The following is a 19,816-nucleotide window of genomic DNA, read 5'->3' as shown; positions in this document are numbered from 1 at the left end:
TTTCTTTGCATGACTATTTGTCAGGAACTGAAGATTTTAGATAATGCATTGTAGCAATGGGTCCTTCCCCTCTCTCACCTCCAAGGATTCCTATTTGTGACTGTCTAAAATTTGGTGCCTTAAAACTGGCTTAAAACTCAACATTCAAAAAACTAAGATCATGGCATCTGGTCCCATCACTTCGTGGCAAATAGATGGGGAAACAATGGAAACAGTGACAAACTTTATTTTCTTGGGCTCCAAAATCACTGCAGACGGTGACTGCAGCCATGAAATTAAAAGACACTTGCTCCTTGGAAGAAAAGATATGACCAACCTAGACAGCATATTAAAAAGCAGAGACATTACTTTGTCAACAAAGGTCCATCTAGACAAAGCTATGGTTTTTCCAGTAGTCATGTATGGACGTGAGAGTTGGACCATAGAGAAAGCTGAGTGCCGAAGAACTCATGCTTTGGTGTTGGAGAAGACTCTTGAGAGTCCCTTGGACTGCAAGTTCAAACCAGTCAATCCTAAAGGACGTCAGTCCTGAATATTCATTGGAAGGACTGATGCTGAAGCTGAAGCTCCAATACTTCGGCCACCTGATGTGAAGAACTGACTCAATGAAAAAGATCCTAATGCTGGGAAAGACTGAAGGCAGGAGGAGAAGGGGACAACAGAGGATGAGATGGTTGGATGGCATCACTAACTCGATGTACATGAGTTTTGAGCAAGTTCCAGGAGTTGGTGATAGACAGAGGTCTGGCATGCTGCAGTCCATGGGGCCACAAGAGTCGGACATGACTGAGTGACTGAACTGAAATTTAGTGAAATGTTACCTCCTCCCCTCTCCTAGTATTAAGCTTCCGATGTACCTCAAGAGGCACAGTTTTGGGTATAATCACAAATTCTTGGGGTTTAGTAGGGGTTTAGTCTTGTTTGACTATGCTCAGCTATTAAACTCATGTACTGTTTTCAACAATGTTGTGGGCATAAGAGTGCTCTATAAACTACTCCAATCATATTAGAGTATTCTGGCTCCTTTAAAGGCAGAGAAATACTCCAATCATGTTGGAGTATTCTGGCGCCTTTAAAGGTAGAAATCTGTTTGAAACTTACAATCCTAGGGATGGCTCCTTCAAGCTACCTTATTCCCTATAAACTAGTTGAAAGTGAAAGTTGCTCAGTTGTGTCCAACTCTTTGCAATACCACAGACTAAACAATCCATGGAATTCTCTAGGCCAGAATACTGGAGTGGGTAGCCTTTCCATTCTCCAGCAGACCTTCCCGACCCAGCAACTGAACCAGGGTCTCCTGCACTGCAGGCGGATTCTTTACCAACTGAGCTATCAGGGAAGCCCTTATAAACTAGTGACCTACAGTTTAAGACTGTATCTTGAATTTCATCTCAGTTGTCTCGTCACAACCTCTAGTGTTTCCTCTTCCTGGGTTCTACAATCGCTGTGGACAGTGACTGCAGCCATGAAATTGGAAGACAGTTGCTTCTTGGCAGGAAAGCTATGACAAACCTAGACTATGTTCAGAAGCAAACACATCACCTTACCAACAAAGGTCTGTTTAGTCAAGGCTATGGTCTTTCTAGTAGTCATGTATGGATATGAAAGCTGGACAATGAAGAAGGCAGAGCACAAAAGAACTGGTGCTTCCAAACTGTGATGATGGAGAAGAATCTTGAGAGTCCCTTGGAAAGCAAGGAGGTCAAACAAGATAATTTTAAAGGAAATCAACCCTGAATATTCATTGGAAGGACTAACATTGAAGCTCTAATACTTTGGCCATCTGATGCGAACAGCTGACTCACTGGAAAAGACCCTGATGGTGGGAATGATTGAAGACAGGAGAAGAGGACAACAGAGGATGAGACATTTGGAAGGCATCACCAATTCAATGGACATGAACTTGGACATACTCCAGGAAATTGTGAGGGACAGGGAAGCCTGGTATGCTGTAGTGCATAGGGTCATGAAGAGTTAGACACAACTTGACAACTGAACAACTAGTGTTGTGCCCTCAGGCATGAAGTTATAAATGCTCTGTTGAAAAATGAAGTCACTTCTTTCACAAAAGGAGATATTGGTTTCATAAACTGCTTCTCCTTCAAGGCAACATCTTTTAAGCCCAAGCTTAGACAATGTCAAATTTCTGAGTGTGATACCCCTAGAAGCTCAGTGGAGGAGGTGGGAAAGCAGCCTGAGGTCTTGGTTTGCCTCTCCTGGCATGGAACCACCACTTCATGAGACAGGGCAAAGGTGATCAGTGTCTCAGTATTTTAAGCATGCCACATTCAAGGTGGGGTCTCCTTTCTGAGTGGAGGCTGAATAGGAGAGTGCTCCCACTTCTAACCACACTCAAGACTTGGCACCAACAACAGGTAGCTGGGGGCAGGGTGAGACAGATGTCCTGCTTTTCCTAGGAAAAGAGCCTTCCAACTAGGAGTTGAGAGGAAGCCTGTGTTTTGGGCTGCAGCAATCTGAAGCCTCTATGTCACAGAGGTTACAAGGGAGAGGAGGGAGTCATGGAATGTTCAGAACCTGTTAACGGTTGAACCAACAGAATTTTCACATGTTTTCTCGAGGAGATGTTTCTTCATCTGCTGTTTGCACACAGGACCACCTTCAGGGGCTTTATATGTTTTTTCCAGTTTCCAGGAAGCGGAAATGCTGCTGCCATAAATCATTCAGCCTTTTTTTAACTTGCAAAAACTGACATTATTGTTTTATAAAGTTTACCCTCATTAAACATTTTCTTTGGTCACCATTCCTTACTATGTCTTAGATCTTTGTTTCTGCTTTTCTTGGAGTAAACCCTCACATTCATTTAATGTAGACAGATATATTGGTGTGAAAGTGAAGTCGCTCAGTCATATCCGACTCTTTGCGACCCCATGGACTGTAGCCCACCAGGCTCCTCCGTCCATGGGATTCTCCAGGCAAGAATACTGGAGTGGGCTGCCATTTCCTTTTAAACCCTATTAGCCAAAACGTGCTTGCCTTTTTTGATAGGCCAGAATTTTGTACCCAAAACTAACAGTTTCCTCTCAATATCTATTATTCCACTGTCTTCTGGTTTTCATTGTTATTCTTAAACAGCTGTAAAGACTACTGTTACTTTCAGGAGAGCTCTTCTCTTACAAAGCAAAACCACCAAAATAGAAGGTCTTAAAAGAGTAAGAGTATTACTCGAACTTCTCACTTTTTTATGTCTTCCACAACTTAGCTCAGTAGATCTAGATAATGATTTTTTTTCCCAGACGCCACCAATTTGAAGATGTTTTTACTCCAAATTTGGCAAATTCTTAGCAAAATGCCCTCAAGTATCATCCCTAAGTATTCTATCATCTCCATCTCATACTTTATTAGATGTTCCTTGACCTTCTCCATATATTCTCGATGTCCTTTAACCTCTCCTTCATATACTCTGTAATATACTGCATTCTGTATAATTTCATCTTGGTCTTTCATCTATTTTTTATTTCTAAATATTTTAGGTCTGACTGGTTATTTTTCTTTCCATGAACTCTTGTTATCCTGCACCTCCACCACTTTTAATACTCTTATTCCTTCTCAAATTGTTGATGCTCTATTTTCGGTATTGTATTTCAATGAATCTAAGCCATCAAATATTGAAGGCTATGCCATTTTTTTTTTGACCACTAACATAACCAAAATATACTACAATGCCATCCCAATTTTAGACATGTTAATTTAAAAAAAAAGTCTTCAAACACTCATCCAGTATGGTCATTATGGGTCAAAATCCACTGTTTCTCCCAATTTTAAGAAAACTTCTCATTTTTGCCATTCTGAATGAATCCAAGGCACATTACCTGCGAACATTACTGGAGATTGGGTCTCAAGTGGTTTCCATGAGTATTAACATTGATTCTGTTAAGTGGCTGCAATCACCTCTGACCTGAACTTTAATTTCTATGACTGGATAAATAATATGAGTCAATGTTGGCTTGTGGGTACAAATTCTTAGGGAAGACTTTTTTCCTTCCCTGTACATAGTCTCCTCTTCAGTAGGCTATTCTGGTTCATTCTTTCATTGAGTGTATCATATTTTGAGGAACCAGGTTTTAGAAAAACACCTCATTCTGACCTCACACTTACATTGGCTTTACACTTTGATCTCATTCCAAAGTCCTGAGGACACCTGGAGCAATGATCCTCTTAACTCTTCTCTGGATTCATGCTTTTTGTCCCACCCTTCATTCATTTTATTTTGAAAATTTTCAAGTATCCAGAAGTTTGAAACAATATGCACTCATCTACCTTTAACTGACTTACCAGTTTTCCTGGTGCATTTGCACTATCATACATACACACATATTTTGCCTAACCATTTATAATACTTCATCCCCAGATATTAGAGCATGCCATCTCCCAAGAAAAAAGGGATTTTCTATATAAGCACAAGTCTATTATCACACCTAAGGAAATTAAACATTCCGTATCATTTAAGAGTTCATATACAGATTTTCACAGATGTGCCTAAAATGTTTTAATGGCTGGGATTACTTAATTCAAGATCAAATCTAAGGTCATGCACTACATGTAACTGATCTAGAATAGTCTCCACATCTCTTTTACAAAACAGTTACTTTAAGAATTTGTATCAAGCATCTCTGTAAATGTCTTATATTCCACTTATGTCTATTCCACATGATTAGATTCAGGCCTAATACTTTTGGCAAAAATGCTACAGGTGACAGGGTGGAGCTTTGAGCATCGTCTTCCTAACTCAGCAATACACTTAAACAAGGTTTTTGTTTTTAACTGAGTCTTATTAAGCATTTCAGATGTTTGGACCATCAGGGTTCCTCAGGGCATGCAGTCTGCCATATTGCAGAAACTGATGTCCTTGTATGTTGCCTTTCCAAATCACCAATGTAACATATTTGTAAACAAAAGAACAGTGCTATATTTACCACTACCTGAGGCTCAAGTAATATGAAAGGGAAGCTTGAGACAAAAGCTGGCACTAAGGTACTGTATCCTGTTAATTTTTGCATTGATTATTCCCGAAAAGTCTAGGGCAAAATATGAGTATCTGCTGGGATTTGGAAGTCTAACTACCAACTAAATTAGTGAATGACAAGTTAACTACTTCAAGAGGATAGATTTACAAGTCTTAAGGTCTTGTACTGAAGAGTCTTTTACCTCATCAGTAAAAAGGGAGAAATTTACATTTCTAACCTGCCCCTTTTCATGGTAATAACAGGCAGGAGAAACAGGAAAAAGGAGGCTAAATGGTTGTGGAGAACTTACTATGTGTCTACCCTGCGGCTACAAAGGATCTTGTGTCTATAGCAATTCCATGACCTGGATATGAATATCCCTATTTCTCAACATAAATAATCAAAGTACACAGATCAGTAACTCTAAGTTTATCACTTCAAATCAAAAGGTTTCAATTGCCCAATGGTCAAAATCCATTCTTTTCCCACTATACAATGCATATAGAAAGGTAACAATTTGGAAATGGCTCAACTCTGACATTTGTTGGTGAATGCCTATCACCTACTAGGCATATTCAGTGAATACAACAGAGGTGATTCCTGATGTATCTTACAGATTCTATCTGCAGCCCAGGATAAGCACCAGAATTATCCTACAGGACACCTACCTTCTCCTTAATTCTCCAGAGGAACTTTAAACTCAGCAAATCTTCAAATCTATTCCTTTCTCCCCTTATTTTAATAGGTACCACATAAAATGTCTTAGGCAACCACATGGCCTCAGTTACTGGGCCACTGGGATAGTTACTGAGATAGCTCACTTCTTAAATTTCTCTAAAATTTGACTGCCATTTTCCAATCTCCACTGCCAGATAACTTAGGGCTCACCTAGATTACTCATAGCCTAAAACTGCCTTTCCACTACCAATCTCTTCCATAACTCATTCTTCATAATCAGATCAGAAAGATCATTTTAATTATGTCAACTAACCAAGCCCCATCCTGCTTAAAATTCTTCAGGGACTCCTTGTTGACCTCAGTGAAAAAGCCCCAAGCCATTTTATCATAACTTCCAAGACATTCTGCTTGAAAAGGATCCTGCTCCGTTCTTCAGCTTAATATTTTACTACTCCAATTTACATTCTATCCCAGTTAAACTGACCCTTTCAGTCCTGGAATACAAAAATGTTCTCTTTTACTTTTAGGCTTCTGTATATTTATTCTCTTCATTTTCTCTTTTACCTGGTCCTATCTTTTAAGAGTGAGAGAGATCATTTCCCTGATCAACAAAATTTGGGGTTAGGTCCTTCTCTGTGTTACTAACTATATTCTGTGTTAATCTCTATCATTCTCAAATGGAGTATAAACACTTGGGAGGGCATGGACTGTATTTTATCTTGTTCATCAAAGTATCTTCAGTGCCTCACACAGAGTATAAATTTTTTAAATCTAAGTGATTAAGTCTCAAAGAGGAAGAAAAAAAAAGAAATTCATTTGAAAACTTTTTCAATTTTCTAATTTAATAGAAATAACCAAAACAATGTGGCTTTCAAACAAGGTTTTAAACTGATCTAATACAACTTCTACAACACATTCCAGAGCATTATAACAAGAAATATTTACAGGCAGCTAATGTATTAAATAACCATGAAAAGAAAATCTTGCTTTTATTACACACCAGCAAAAAACACAGGAACAGAACAATTAGAAACTGCAACCTTGTTTCAAAAAAATTAAATATGATTATTTAGAGAATACAATACCACAGAAACAGCACTTTTTCTTTCAGAATCATATTGAAGGGTAGTTAACTATGTGCAAAAAAAAGTAACTGTAGTATTAGTAATAATAATGAGGGGAGAGAAGAGGGGAATAATAAAGAGGGGAGACAAGGGACTAGTAAGGCTGTGAATTTAACCCTTTCGTGTGCAGGTGTGTCTACACAGAAAATCAAAAGGCTTTCAAATTGCACAAGTTTTCTTGTTATAGGCTTATATACATGTTTCACTGTGATTTAAAATATAGTTAATGCCTACATTTTTCAGACCAGGAGCAGACATGCATTTCGTTCTTAAGATTGAAATTTAGGCCACACTTGAAAGGGAATATTGCAGTGGCACTTGCAAGATCATTTCAGTGCCTTCCCACATACAAATCTGGAGAATTTAAAAGAACAGCATTTTTAACTTTAAAGATCACTTGCTAGAAAAGGGCTAAACTTAATTTTGTACATTTTGTAGTTTGATTATAATAAATATTTCCAAATTGACTTATTTTTGAAGATAATTTTGTTTCTCAGATACAATAAAAATATATAAAAGACCACAAAGGCAAACACAAGGAACTAAGATGGAAGAAATACTATATGTGCATTTTGACCAAGTAAAAGAAACCATTATATCAAGAGTATATGTTGAAATCTGAAATGTCTATGTAAACTGTGGCATATAAATTTTCTTAAAAAAGTACCTTCGATTTTTTTACTCAAACGCCTACTTTTAAAAAAATATGCAACTTTCCCCAATTTTTAAAATAAAATGCCACAATATATTGTCATTAGGTCCAGCATACATTTAAATTCCTTAATTTTTAAAAGATAGACTGGGTGATATGCATACAAACTTTCCTATAAAATCACCATCCACGAGAGGATTATGACATGCTATTAGGCAACAGACTTAAAGCAGTGTTATTGCTTTATCAAGAAGATAACTGTGAGAAATAAAATATCCAGGTCTGGTATATGATGATCAAGTTGTGATTCACCTTACACCTTGGATCACCTCCAGCAGATTATTAATATAGGACAGTATGAGTTAAGAATTCATGGCATGACTTAAGAACTTGATTGTTTGAATTACGGAAGTTGGGGAGGGTAGACTACTATAAAACTGTTCACTGATCCAATGTTAAGTATGCAAATAAGCAGTGCTGACCTCAAGAAATGACATTTTTTAATACTTCATGTGTTGTATATTAGTGGGCATGGGTAAGGGATATTAAAAGGCCAAGGGAGAATGGGCCACAGCATTTACTCCATTTTAAATACGAAGAGAATAATGGATGATAGGCCACAACCCAAGAGCATAGTCCAAAAACCTAAGTCTACTGGCTTATTAAAACTAATCACTCATAGTTACATGGCAGGTTACCTGCTGAGGTAATTGATAAATCTACAATTTGCACGCTATAAACCTTTTGCTTCTATTTAAAAGTGTTATTTCTTTGGAGTAACTAAAAATCTCAATGTTGTAACAAAAAAATTAGCATTAACTAACTTTAAAATTTATTTAAAATTTCCTTATATAAGAATAGAAGTCACAAAGTACCTTGTTGATTCCAAAAAGAATAATTTTGACAGTGGATTCAATGCCTTAGCCTCTCTCTGGTAATGATCTGATGTTTCGGTAGAGCCTGACCTACAACTGAACCACACTCGGGAACACACACGCTTTCCCCTCGCAAAGCAGTTCTCACTCAGTGATCAGCTGAGCCAGGTGCTAAAAAATGCAAATTCAGGCCAGAGGAACAGACCCAGGAACACTTTGTTCTTAGTGGAAATGAAAAATGAACTGCGGTGCAAGTTTGCAAGCTTTTAAGGAAACATTTAACATCTTCAAATCAAAAATACTACCTTTTAACAAAGAATACAATTTTAAGGGAGTATTAAAACAAACTGACTTCAGGGATTGATATTCACTGTTTGTCTTTTTAAAACATAAATGAATAGGAAAATGTAAGATATCTGAATATAAATTTTTTATACTTTAACAGGCATTTAGTGAACAAATCAGCTTAGAAACACAATGAATGATAAAATGTGAAAGAAAAAAAGGTTTAATGAAATCTACAGTGAATACTTTCATATAATGGTGGTTTGTTGATAAGTTATATAATTGAAAAGTAATTCCTCATCAGTATGAACCTACCTTCTGTTAACAGAAATGGAACCTATTAAATGCTGGCAATAAGTGGCTTTTGAAGAACCAATATTAAAAGAAAATAAAAACCAAAATCTCCATCTAACATGTAACTGTCTTTAAGGAAACACATTAGCTTTTAAGGCCCCAAATATCAAATATTTTACTTACAATCTGTTTCTGGTAGAACGTGTTATCTAAGACCATGAAAAGGATTCACATGAAGAGCAAGCACAAACTATCAGAACTCAATGGCTTGGCAAAATGAAGTTACATTGCTACTGATCACTTCCCAAAATGTGCCCTTAGGTAAGTCTCCTGATAAACGGAAATCATTAATGTTGTAGGGAAGAGGAAAATGCACATAGATAAAAGTATTTTAAAATAATAATTTTTCCTTTTTATAAGAAATCTGTTCTGAAGAATCTGAAATTTGAGTAAATTGGTAAGTTTGATATATGTTTTAAAGTTTAACTTATAACAACTGAAAAAGCTAAAAGAAAGCCACAGAATGAAGTCAACAGCAATAATAAAAGTAATACACCATTAGAAGGCTTGAATCATATTCATGTTTACCCCCACCACATGATAAAGAAAAACAACCCAAAGAAATTTGCGTAATAACTTCTTTAGAGCACTTTATTTGATTCAATACGCACTAAAAAATATTTACCTCTTAGACAATTATGTCAAATAAGTTTTTCTGAGTAGTCTACTGTCTGAACTGTTTAAGCTGAATTTTTAAAAAGGCAAATGATTTGCCACAAATCTGCTGACATCTGAAAAATATCTAATGGCAAGTCTTCTATTTTGGTCACTTTACATTCTAATATGTCCATACAAAAGTAGGACTAAAATTTTTAACTCAACAAAAGAGAAGCCTGTACACAGTCTAGAACATACATCTTGGATCTGAGCATCACAAATGAAGAGAAGAAAAATGAACAGAGCCAAGGTGATTTTATCTGCCTCGGGTGCTAAAATCAGGGTAGTGAAGGTGGGTCTACTCCAGTAACCATTCAAGTGGGGATTTGATCGGCTCATCTTCAGGATATACTTACAGGTCTGTTCTAAGTCCTTAAAGCCCCTAGTCCATGCAAATGTCCCACTTGGTGGACGGATGAGTAATCTAACCCCACCGGGTTTATTTCAATATTTCGATATTTTAATAATAAGCTGCTTCTGAAGATTTTCTGAGAAGTCTGTTCTCTATTAAAATAAGATAGAACCTCAAAATATGCATGTGAACATTAGAAATAGACAGCATATATTACAAATCCATTCTTGATAGGAACATTAGTAAGAATACATATTAGCTTAAAAAACAGGCTCAGCAAATGTTGCTGATCTGCCAGAAGTTTTAGTTCACTATTTACAAATAAGACAAAGTGAAATACAGAAAATTTTACACATTTGGTAGTTGACAGATAACTGTTTGCCAATAGTGGTCTATCAGAAAACCGATATGAAGGAAGACGGGGTAAGAGCCAGCTGTCACCTCAATCAAAATTTTAAATGTACAGAAAACTAGATTAATTTTCAAACAACCATTCTACCTTTCATGGGAATAAATGTGTGATCAGATGATTTGATTGGGAAGTGCAATTCTGTGGAAGTGTTTTCTGTAAATGACTATTATAAATGATCTGCTACTGAAAAGTTACCATATTTATTTCAGTAGAACACTAGAATTGATTAAATGATGATCAATGGGCATGTTTCCCAAATTCTTTAAGTATGAACAGAAAATAAAACTACTGTTGAATTCTTTAAACCAATATAAAAACTAAGGCCCAACAGCATCAAAACAAGAGAAAATATAATGGCATGATCCAATGCACATCTGCACTAATATCAAAGTGGAATCTGAGAACTTTGATTTTTGACTAGAAAATAACCCAGTATTGTATATGTGTGAAGGGAGAGACATGAAAGTTGTTTTAGTAAATGTGCACTCTAGTCCAAAGAGACAATTTAACCAGTGACATGACCCTTAAGTACTTGAACACTCAGTATTTGCACCAATCAATACCAAATGATCAACATCAGCCCATTCTAGCAATCAGAACCATTCTCTGAGTAACAGAAATCTTCAAATCATTTCACTTTCACTTTTGTTTTTACTTTTAAAGTTGCAAATAGAGTCCTTTCCCCCTTTCTTGACCAGAATGTGTTTTCTGTCCATTATTTCAATCTAATACTGTGTAAAAGCTATCAGCTTCTTCAAGAAGGAGCCCACTGTAGGCAGGATATTCCAGCAACACTTAAATAGAAGTTTTTCTTTCTTTTTTGAACAACTGGTTTATGTTCATGTCATTTTACTTTATATGTACTGGTCTCTCGTCTGACTTTAGGCGTTTTCTGCGGGGCTGAATAAAGTCTTCATCAGAGTCCTCAGTTACCTCACCATCATCCTCTTCCTGCTCAAACTCTGGCAAAGGTGCGAAGGTCCTGTCTGAGTAGATCTCTGTGAGTTTATCTTCAAAGTACAATGCAACTGCTTTCCCTGCCTGAGCTACTTCTGAATCAGCCTGCAAGCAAAAGATAGGAATATTCACCTATTGGTAATGCATATTCCTTCACCAAGTTTGCATGGTCTGAAAAGCTTACCTTCAAATTAATCTCTTGTGTTTCTGCATAAACTTGAACAACTTTCATCATCTAAAAAGGATACCAGAGTCAAAAAAAAAAAGGGAAATTATAATCCTTTCTAAAGTTATAAGACTGCATAGGATTGGCGACGAAAGTCAGCCATATTAGGGGGAACAAACTGCTATGACCAGATCAAGTTCTTCCTAAAATTATACAGAACATGGACCCACTTTCTTTACAAAGCTATTACTAAAGCTACTGTGAAATTTTCTCAAAATTCTGAATTAGTGAGGTCAACCTGAATAGGAGTTGCAAAAAATTATTTGAAACAAATAATATAAGAAATGTTTTGCTTTGTTTTTTAAACCGACAAGCTTTCCACAATCAATCAGAATTCCATCTGTGTGGTAAATTGTTAATCATAAATTGTTAAACAATCATTAAAATAGGTCTTCTCCCTGGCAAACGTTATTAGCTATGGTTCACGAAAGCATACTTATTTGAAAATAACTGAATTAGAAAATAAGACAAGAAATTTGGGACTGTATTAATTTAACTTCAGGAGAATGAGGTTTTACTACATTCTCTGTGACACAGTGCTATAAAGGCAACTAGACTTATCACTAATATTTTTAATATGAAATTAAAAAGCCACCTAGATGCTCCCAGAGGCAACTCTGAGTACATTTCACATGATTCAATGTGAATTTTTTAGTAATATTCATATGGCACTCGAATTTTATCAGAAATAAAGAAACTTTTAGTAATCTGAAGATTTTGTGGATTCTCATCCATTTTCTTCTCTGATGATAATTAAAATATTCCTTAACAAAAAGAAATTTGACCTTCCCAAAGATAACAAAAACATCCTTGAAGGTGATATAGATCACATTTCTACTAAAGGTATGGATAGCTCATCTTTAGTCTCAAAAAAATACATAACCAAAGTTAATGAAAGTCATAGCCAAGATGTTGAGAAAACTCAACATTATATACTCTGGATTACTAGTCAAGATGAGCCACTTGAGTTTATAATCTTAAGGTTCTATATTTACATGGTCAAGAATGAAATCAAAGACACTGGTACAAATCCCTTTCCTAAATGTATCCAAAATGTAGGCTTGGATGTAATCATTTCCTACAAAATGTACTTAACTACAGACTATTTTCTATACTTATCTCAACCCTCAACATATTCAGGAAGGGATATCCAATAAATATCCAATAATATTCTTAATTTATTACATTATATTTAAGTATATATTTCAAATTATATACAGTAAACTTTATTCTTTGGAACTGTGGATGCAATCCAATTTTACTTTTGACAGACCTGGAGCAGAATAATTTGTTCAAATCAACTTAGAAAAAATCTCTTGGCAGGGAAAACAAAATCCAGGAACAAAATAAGCAAACAAACAAAAACTAATAATCCAAGACTCTATAGTTTGGAAGCTAACATACTTCATTAAACCTTTCACAGTTCTTGAAGATCAAACGAACATCAGCCACAAAATCATCTGGGATTTGGTAGTGTTGGGAATGTTTTTTCTGAAGCTTCTTTTTCACGGTGGATAAATCCATTGGTTTCTTTATAATTTTATAGTAGTTTGGTATCTAAAGAAACAAATAAGGATAGATAAGGATTCTCCAAAAATGCCAAAGTGTTTAATTTGAAAATGCGAAGTATATTAATTTTAGAGAAAAATATGTTGATTAAGCCAGCTGCGTGCAAATTTTGAGTATAGTGAATTGTACTTGAAATCTTCTGCCACAATCACACAAATATCAAATCACATTCAGAATACGTGGTAGTCTCCTTGGTCCTCCATGAAGGACCCAAAGTTCCATGTTTAATAAGGTAATTAGGGGGGAAAAAATCAATCAGCAAGGATACCCAACCACTAGTGTTAGGGACACACCTTGCCCATCAGAACTGTATGACTTTAAAAGGAAAGAAGATTACAAAATGTATTGCTATTAATAGAACATAGTATCCTTTATAAAGGATAAAACCTTATATCACAGAACTCTGAACACAGCAATAGAGGTGAAAGAGACTGTAGTGACACAAGAAAAAATTTTATTAACCATTTAGTTGCCATGTCTTTCTCTAGGGGACCTTCCCAGCCCAAGAATTTAACCTGGGTCTCCTGAATTGCAGGCAGATTCTTTACCATCTTCAGCCACCAAGAAAGCCCCTATTATCCACTTAGTGGTCATGCTTGGGAGTTCTGGCCCCAACTCCTGGCCAGAAATTTGTATCTTTGCAAAAATAACTGAACACAGAGAGACAATTTTAAAAAGTTCATTAAAAGAAAATGTTGTAAAGAAAATTTCTACCATAAAGTCCCTGAACTTGAAGACCAGACAGACTTCCTGGTGTCAGATGACTACTATCTGAACAAAATGTCTTCCTTGTATCTAGAACCTTTTATACTTTCCATTTCTAAGCCTCCCTAAGTAAATAAATTACTATTCAATACCCTATATAACAGGTCTGGTATTCAATAATATCTTAATTCAACAATCAACAGCAAGCAAATACAATATGTGTAGCATATTCTTATCACATTTTTAAGGTATCCCTGGTATTCCTTTTGCTACAGGATTTGAGAGCCTAAATTTATTCCTTACAAAAACCTGCTTTAAGAAAAACAAAGCGCAACGGTTTACAAATTCTCCCCACAATCTCCCCACAGTCTTCTCTTAATCTTGACTGTTCATAAAAGAGGGCTTATGAAGGCAAAACCAGTGTAAACGGTTCAACTTTACACTTTTATTCAAATTAATACTTGCATAGAGATTTTTCTCCCCAAGGTACAAATCCTAGAATCAATCGTACAACTAGAATTTTAGAAATAATTTCGTTCAAATTCCCCCTCTACAGTTAAAACTAGAGGCAGAAAATTATGTAAATCTCCCCAGTTATAAGGCTGGTTAATGGCAGAATTAGAAGTCAAGTGTTCTGATTCCAAGTTCAAGACTCTTTTAATTATGCATGTAGCTATAACCCTTATGTCCATTTAAAAAATAAAAGATGTGGAAATTAAGTTTTGATCAGAGCCAGTCTTTAAAAACAAACTGCAATTTTAACAGTGAAACTCAAATCCATTTAGCCCTAATAACATCATAAGTACTTATTACTTAGAAATTTTATCAAATACTATACTAAAATTATTTTACACAGGTTATTGTATAGAATCCTGAAAATAACCCAATGAGGGAAGAAACCATTTTAGAAAAGAAAGTGGATGAAGAGATTATTCAGGCCTGAGTTTTAACATTAGCAGACTAAAGCCAGAGCCCATAGTCTTAAATATTATACTAAACTTATTCACCAGGAAAGTACTAAGGTAAACAACTCACCGAAGCAGGAACCGGCTCCTGGAATTCAATACTTAATTCATGGCAGTAGAGGTAAAGCAGAAGACGTTCACATTTCTGGCCCAATAAAAGAAAAGAAAACTCATGAACTGTTTTCCCCCCTTAAAAGATATTCTTGAAAATGAGGACTTTATCAGTATAAAGTGTTACTACAATAAACTGAAGATAAGCTCTCTACATATGAGCTATCCTCCTACATATAGCTATACTAGCTGTAAATACAAAACTACCTGTTTCCCACTCAGTTCTGAGACCGTGACTACCTTCTGCCCTACTGTATATAACTTATTTACCTACTATTACCTCTTAACCATTGCTACTCATTCTAATTTCCCAAGGCAGGCAAGACACATGCTATTCCCTTTCTTGAAAGGATTCCACTCAGGTTCAAAATGAAATAAAAACTGTCTTCTCAATCCAATTCAAGAATTTTGTTATACAATCAGAAATATTCTGTAACACTCTAAACACATACTTTCTCCTCAAAGATAGTGGAAGATGGATTTATGCAACAGATCAAAGTCAAACGTAATTGTAACAGAAGTCTGTGAAAGATATTCTGTCTTTGGAGATCAGAGTACAGAACAGATCAGCAGAAATCTGAGTGAAATAATGAGGATTTTGGATTTCATTCTTAATATGATGGGTGCTTAGGGATTTTAAGCATGGAAGCGATAGACCTGTTTACATATTTTAAAAAGAACACAATGTACTGCGTAGAAAATGGACTGTAAGGGGCAAGAGTAGAATCAGGAAGTCTGGTGAAGAGATCTTCTAATTTCTGGCCTGAGCAAGAAATGACTGGCAGTACTATTTGATGATGGAAATTACTGAGACAGGAAAGCAGTTTTTATGTCATTATTTTCTTGCCTTTGTTTATTGAAGGATAGGAGAAGAAATCAAGATTAGGCTGGGAAATGTTAAGTGTGAGAAAGCAAAATTCAAGAGCCTAGAGCTAAGGGCTCTAAGGTCTACAGACAGAGATTTCAGAAGTCATGAACGTATATACCATCAGATAATGTGATTAAAATATGAAAATTTACCAGGTTATATGTATGTTACACCGAAGGAAAAAAAATATATAGACAGACAACTACAAAATACCTAATAACAAATCAACTTGACACTTACCCTTTGGTCCACGGGGCTTAAGCCCTGTGCAGTTTTCCCCTTCTTACTATGTTGCAAATTATCACAATCATATTCAACTTCTGGCTTTCCAATATCTCTGCAAAATGTGCATATCCAGTCCCCACTAAAGAAGGAAACAGGCAATCAGTCTTTGGAATTATAACAAAACTCACTCCAGGAAAGCTAGTTCTCTAGAGCTAAGTCTTCAGTTTCTTTGGTTTTTTTTTTCAGTTTCTTTGTTTTCTTTCCTTTCCAGTTTTTGTGGAACTCAAGAGGTACTATTTTTGCCAAATCTCATAAAGTGAAGTTATGTGATTAAAAACGTCCCAAAATGTCTTCATTCTTCAACTGAATGAAAAGCCTTCTGGAAAGCAATATAAAACCACTACCTCCATTAAAGATGGGTCTCGTCATAGCACAAAGCTGATGATCAGCACTTGCAGCATAAGACCAATTTTTCAAGACCCCAGTATTACCACCACAGTGACTTCATACACGTGAAGCAGAAAGGAAGACAGGATACACAGGTCCTCAGGTATCTTGTTTTGGCATGCAATGCCAAAAATAAAACAATTATTTTTTCATAGCTAGTCTTTTAAATCTGCTCAGTTAATAGTTTTGTTTACATCAGGATTTCTATCAAGCTATAAACTCCAATTTGATTCCTTAGTATGCATTTTCTCCTTTCCCTCCCTCATTATATATATATATATATATTCTAAGGATTATACTAACACTGCATCACCTTTTCAATTCCTCCCAAAGCATCTGCCTTTGAGAGAAAGTTTTCAGTGGCAAAATTCTAACGTTCCAGCAGATGTTACTATCCAAAGGAAACAAAAATATGAAAAGCTTTAATTTCAAGACCAAAATGCCAAAGCCTTTCTTTTTTAAAAGAGGAAACAAAAAGAAGGCTCTTAATACAGCTACGGTAAGTGACTTTACCTTCTAAAATTTAGGTAAAATTACAATTCTTCAGAAAAATATTCTGGCATTGTTCCTATATACCCAGTACTTTTCTAATCTTAAAGGTTGAATTTTTCAAAAAGGTAGCACTACTCAACTAAAATCATTGCTTCTTAGGAATCTGAGAGAAAATGTGAATCTTTATCTAGAGGCAAAAAGAAGCTGAGCTTTCCCAAGGACACTTAAAAATTTTTGAGGTTAGAGATGGAGAAGAAGGAAGGCTCAGAGAATTAAGTGTGATTCTATTATTTTATGGTCTCTGAAATCAACTGGAGATGAAATAGCATAAACATAAATATGTTAAATGGAAGGGGAGAAAAACAGCTCTTCTAATCCAAATTCTACTACTTGTAGATGAAGAAACTAATCCCTGAAAATCAGTGAAGTGTCCAAGTTAGTCAGTTCACTACAGAATTATGACGAGACTACAGGCATCATAATCAAGCCCAGCATATTTGTTCTACTGTATTAGCTGGTATCATCAGCTTGTACTGAGTGCTCATCAATTAATATTTTAATGCTTGAAACCAGATTTACCTGCCATGGGGTCATACAATCCGGGGACAGTGCTCATATGCTGCCCAAATCTTTATTTATCTTTACCCCCATGTTATTCTCTTCTAAATAAGGAACTCAGTAACTTTCCACTCTATAATGACTAAAAGACATTCCAACTAGAGGATCAAGGAAAAAGTCTGAGAACTTTGCACATGGTGCCTCAGGCAGGCACTACTAATGAACTGCTTCCAATAGTGAAGATGAAGCTATTCTCAAAAAAACCTGACATTAAAGGTGTTTTCACAAAGTACTTTTTTCTTTAAAATGCCTTCCAAGAGCTTTCAAACCTTAAAAAAGTAAGTTTTTGGTTAGAGCCAATAGAGTTGCCTAAAACTGAATACTATTCATAATTATTACAGACCTTATAAAAATTGATGGCAACAGATTAAGAAATTATCTTCAAGAGGAAATCAACTGAGTTTCTCAATGCTCTAGTCCACTGCTCCTCATAATTTAGAGTTCATCTAACTTGCTTATATGAAGTATAAACTGAAGGTGAGTAAACAGTCTATTTTTTATCACTAATGTACAACTTAGATCTTGGACATTTCTTCATTCAGCTGTTAATTTCTCTAGAATGTAATGGAGTAATATGCTTCCCTGGTGGCTCAGGTGGTGAAGAATCCACCTGCAATACAGGAGACCTGGGTTCAATCTCTGGGTTGGGAAGATCCCCTAGAGAAGGGAATTGCTACCCACTCCAGTATTCTTGACTGGAGAATTCCACTGACACAGGAGTCTGGCAGGCTACAGCCCATGGGGTGGCAGAGTCGGACACAACTAAGCAACTTTCACTTCACTTCACACAATGGAGTAATAGGCTCTTTGTTTTATATAAATACTAGGCATTGGTTAAGGAGGCCATCTGTCCAGAATAACTTAATTTTTTTAGCTTATAAAAAACAACAACAAAAAAATCAGTTATTTCACTTGTACCTTGGAAAGCTAAGAAGTGTTGGAACATGACAAGTTAGATGAAAGACCTTTGGACATTTTTCACAGCACAAGAGATCCCCTCCATTTTGGCAGACAGCACACCAATCTTCATTTGGGTCATCATCTTTGCTGCTGCCATCTCCTCCAATCCGTGCTGACCTGTGCATGAGGCTTCGAACTGGGGACTTTCCATTAACAAGGCTGTTGAGCCCTGACTGTTTGCAGCTTTCATTCATATCTGCAGGTTCAGTTTTCACATGGTTTTCCAGGCTTGTTAATGCATCCAACTCACTCTCTAGATGCAGGTTGGTTGAAAGAGGTGGTGTCAAGCTACTCTCAGGACTGCTCAACTAAAACAAAGCAAGGACAAATTCTTGAAGAATCATTTAATCCTTATGGTATGCATTGTGTGTGCTACTGTGGGTGTGTTTACAACATGATATACTGACAGAACTTAAAATTATTTTGGAATTTATTGTAAAATTGCTGGAAATCATATTAGTAACATAAAAACTGAAAATAACCCCAAAATTATTTTGGCATGTTAATGAATTATTTTAGGGAGCCAGTCACTATACTATTGGTTCACTTGGTAATAAAGGAATTAAACTGTTAAGCATGTTGATTGGGAAGTAAGTATCAGGGTATTCTCCTATAGACAGCTGGCTATGATACACTAATTTTTCACTCAAGAATCTGTTGTGCAGATTTTTTTTCCCTTTTCTATTGGCTTTATTTTCTTTAACCATTACTTTTAATTAAAGTGCAGTTAATTTACAATGTTGTTGGTTTCAGGTATACAGCAAAGCGATTCAGTTACATATGTGCTTTTTTTCCAGTTTTTTTTTAATGGGTTATTACAAGATACTGAATACAGTTCACTGTGCTTCCTACATGATAGGTCCTTCCTTGTCACACAGCTTTCGAAAAGCGTTTTGAAATATTCTTCTGCCCACTTATCATCCTACTAATATAGAAAGACTGTGACAATGTAAAATCTTTCACCACCTTTTTGTACTGTTTTTCAGGGGAACTTTCCAAACCAAATTCTGAATGAAGAGATAACAGTACTCTCTAAATCTACAGAGCTGAAATTTCTATGTGCCAACCATGTAGAAAATTAAGACATAAATTGTAGGTACCAAGAAAAGAACCAAGATCAAAATTTCTAAATGAAGAGAAACTGGGCCTGCCTTCATTCTATATTATAAATTTTATAGTAAAATGTTCCATCTGAGGAATTGGTTAAAAATTGATTAAAAATTATTAATAATTCATAGGCCAAAGGCAATCTTCTCATTAAAAAACTCTCTTGAGCATTAAACTTCTTTCATGTCAGCAGTCTTAATCCTGAACTCACTG

At 35.8% G+C, this 19,816-nt stretch overlaps 1 protein-coding gene across 3 annotated transcripts in view; it reads right to left on the bottom strand.

The window, feature by feature from the left end:
* Positions 1 to 6,462: 6,462 nt before the first annotated feature.
* The window catches only part of TRIM33 (tripartite motif containing 33), a 140,906-nt gene continuing 127,552 nt past the window's right edge, over positions 6,463 to 19,816 (bottom strand). For 2 of the 3 annotated variants that reach the window (XM_043875612.1, XM_043875614.1), the window contains exons 15-20: positions 18,455 to 18,804; positions 15,995 to 16,118; positions 14,846 to 14,920; positions 12,941 to 13,093; positions 11,495 to 11,545; positions 6,463 to 11,415 (exon numbers count right to left, since the gene is read on the bottom strand). In XM_043875612.1, coding sequence (XP_043731547.1) covers positions 11,203 to 11,415; positions 11,495 to 11,545; positions 12,941 to 13,093; positions 14,846 to 14,920; positions 15,995 to 16,118; positions 18,455 to 18,804 — 966 coding nt within the window. In that variant the 3' untranslated portion in view covers positions 6,463 to 11,202. The remainder of the gene's footprint in view (positions 11,416 to 11,494; positions 11,546 to 12,940; positions 13,094 to 14,845; positions 14,921 to 15,994; positions 16,119 to 18,454; positions 18,805 to 19,816) is intronic. The other variant, XM_043875613.1, reaches the window with a different exon arrangement.

The sequence above is a fragment of the Cervus elaphus genome, chromosome 20 (genome assembly GCF_910594005.1).
Source record: "Cervus elaphus chromosome 20, mCerEla1.1, whole genome shotgun sequence".
NCBI lineage: Eukaryota > Metazoa > Chordata > Mammalia > Artiodactyla > Cervidae > Cervus > Cervus elaphus.
This window is presented reverse-complemented; position numbering and strand designations above follow the sequence as displayed.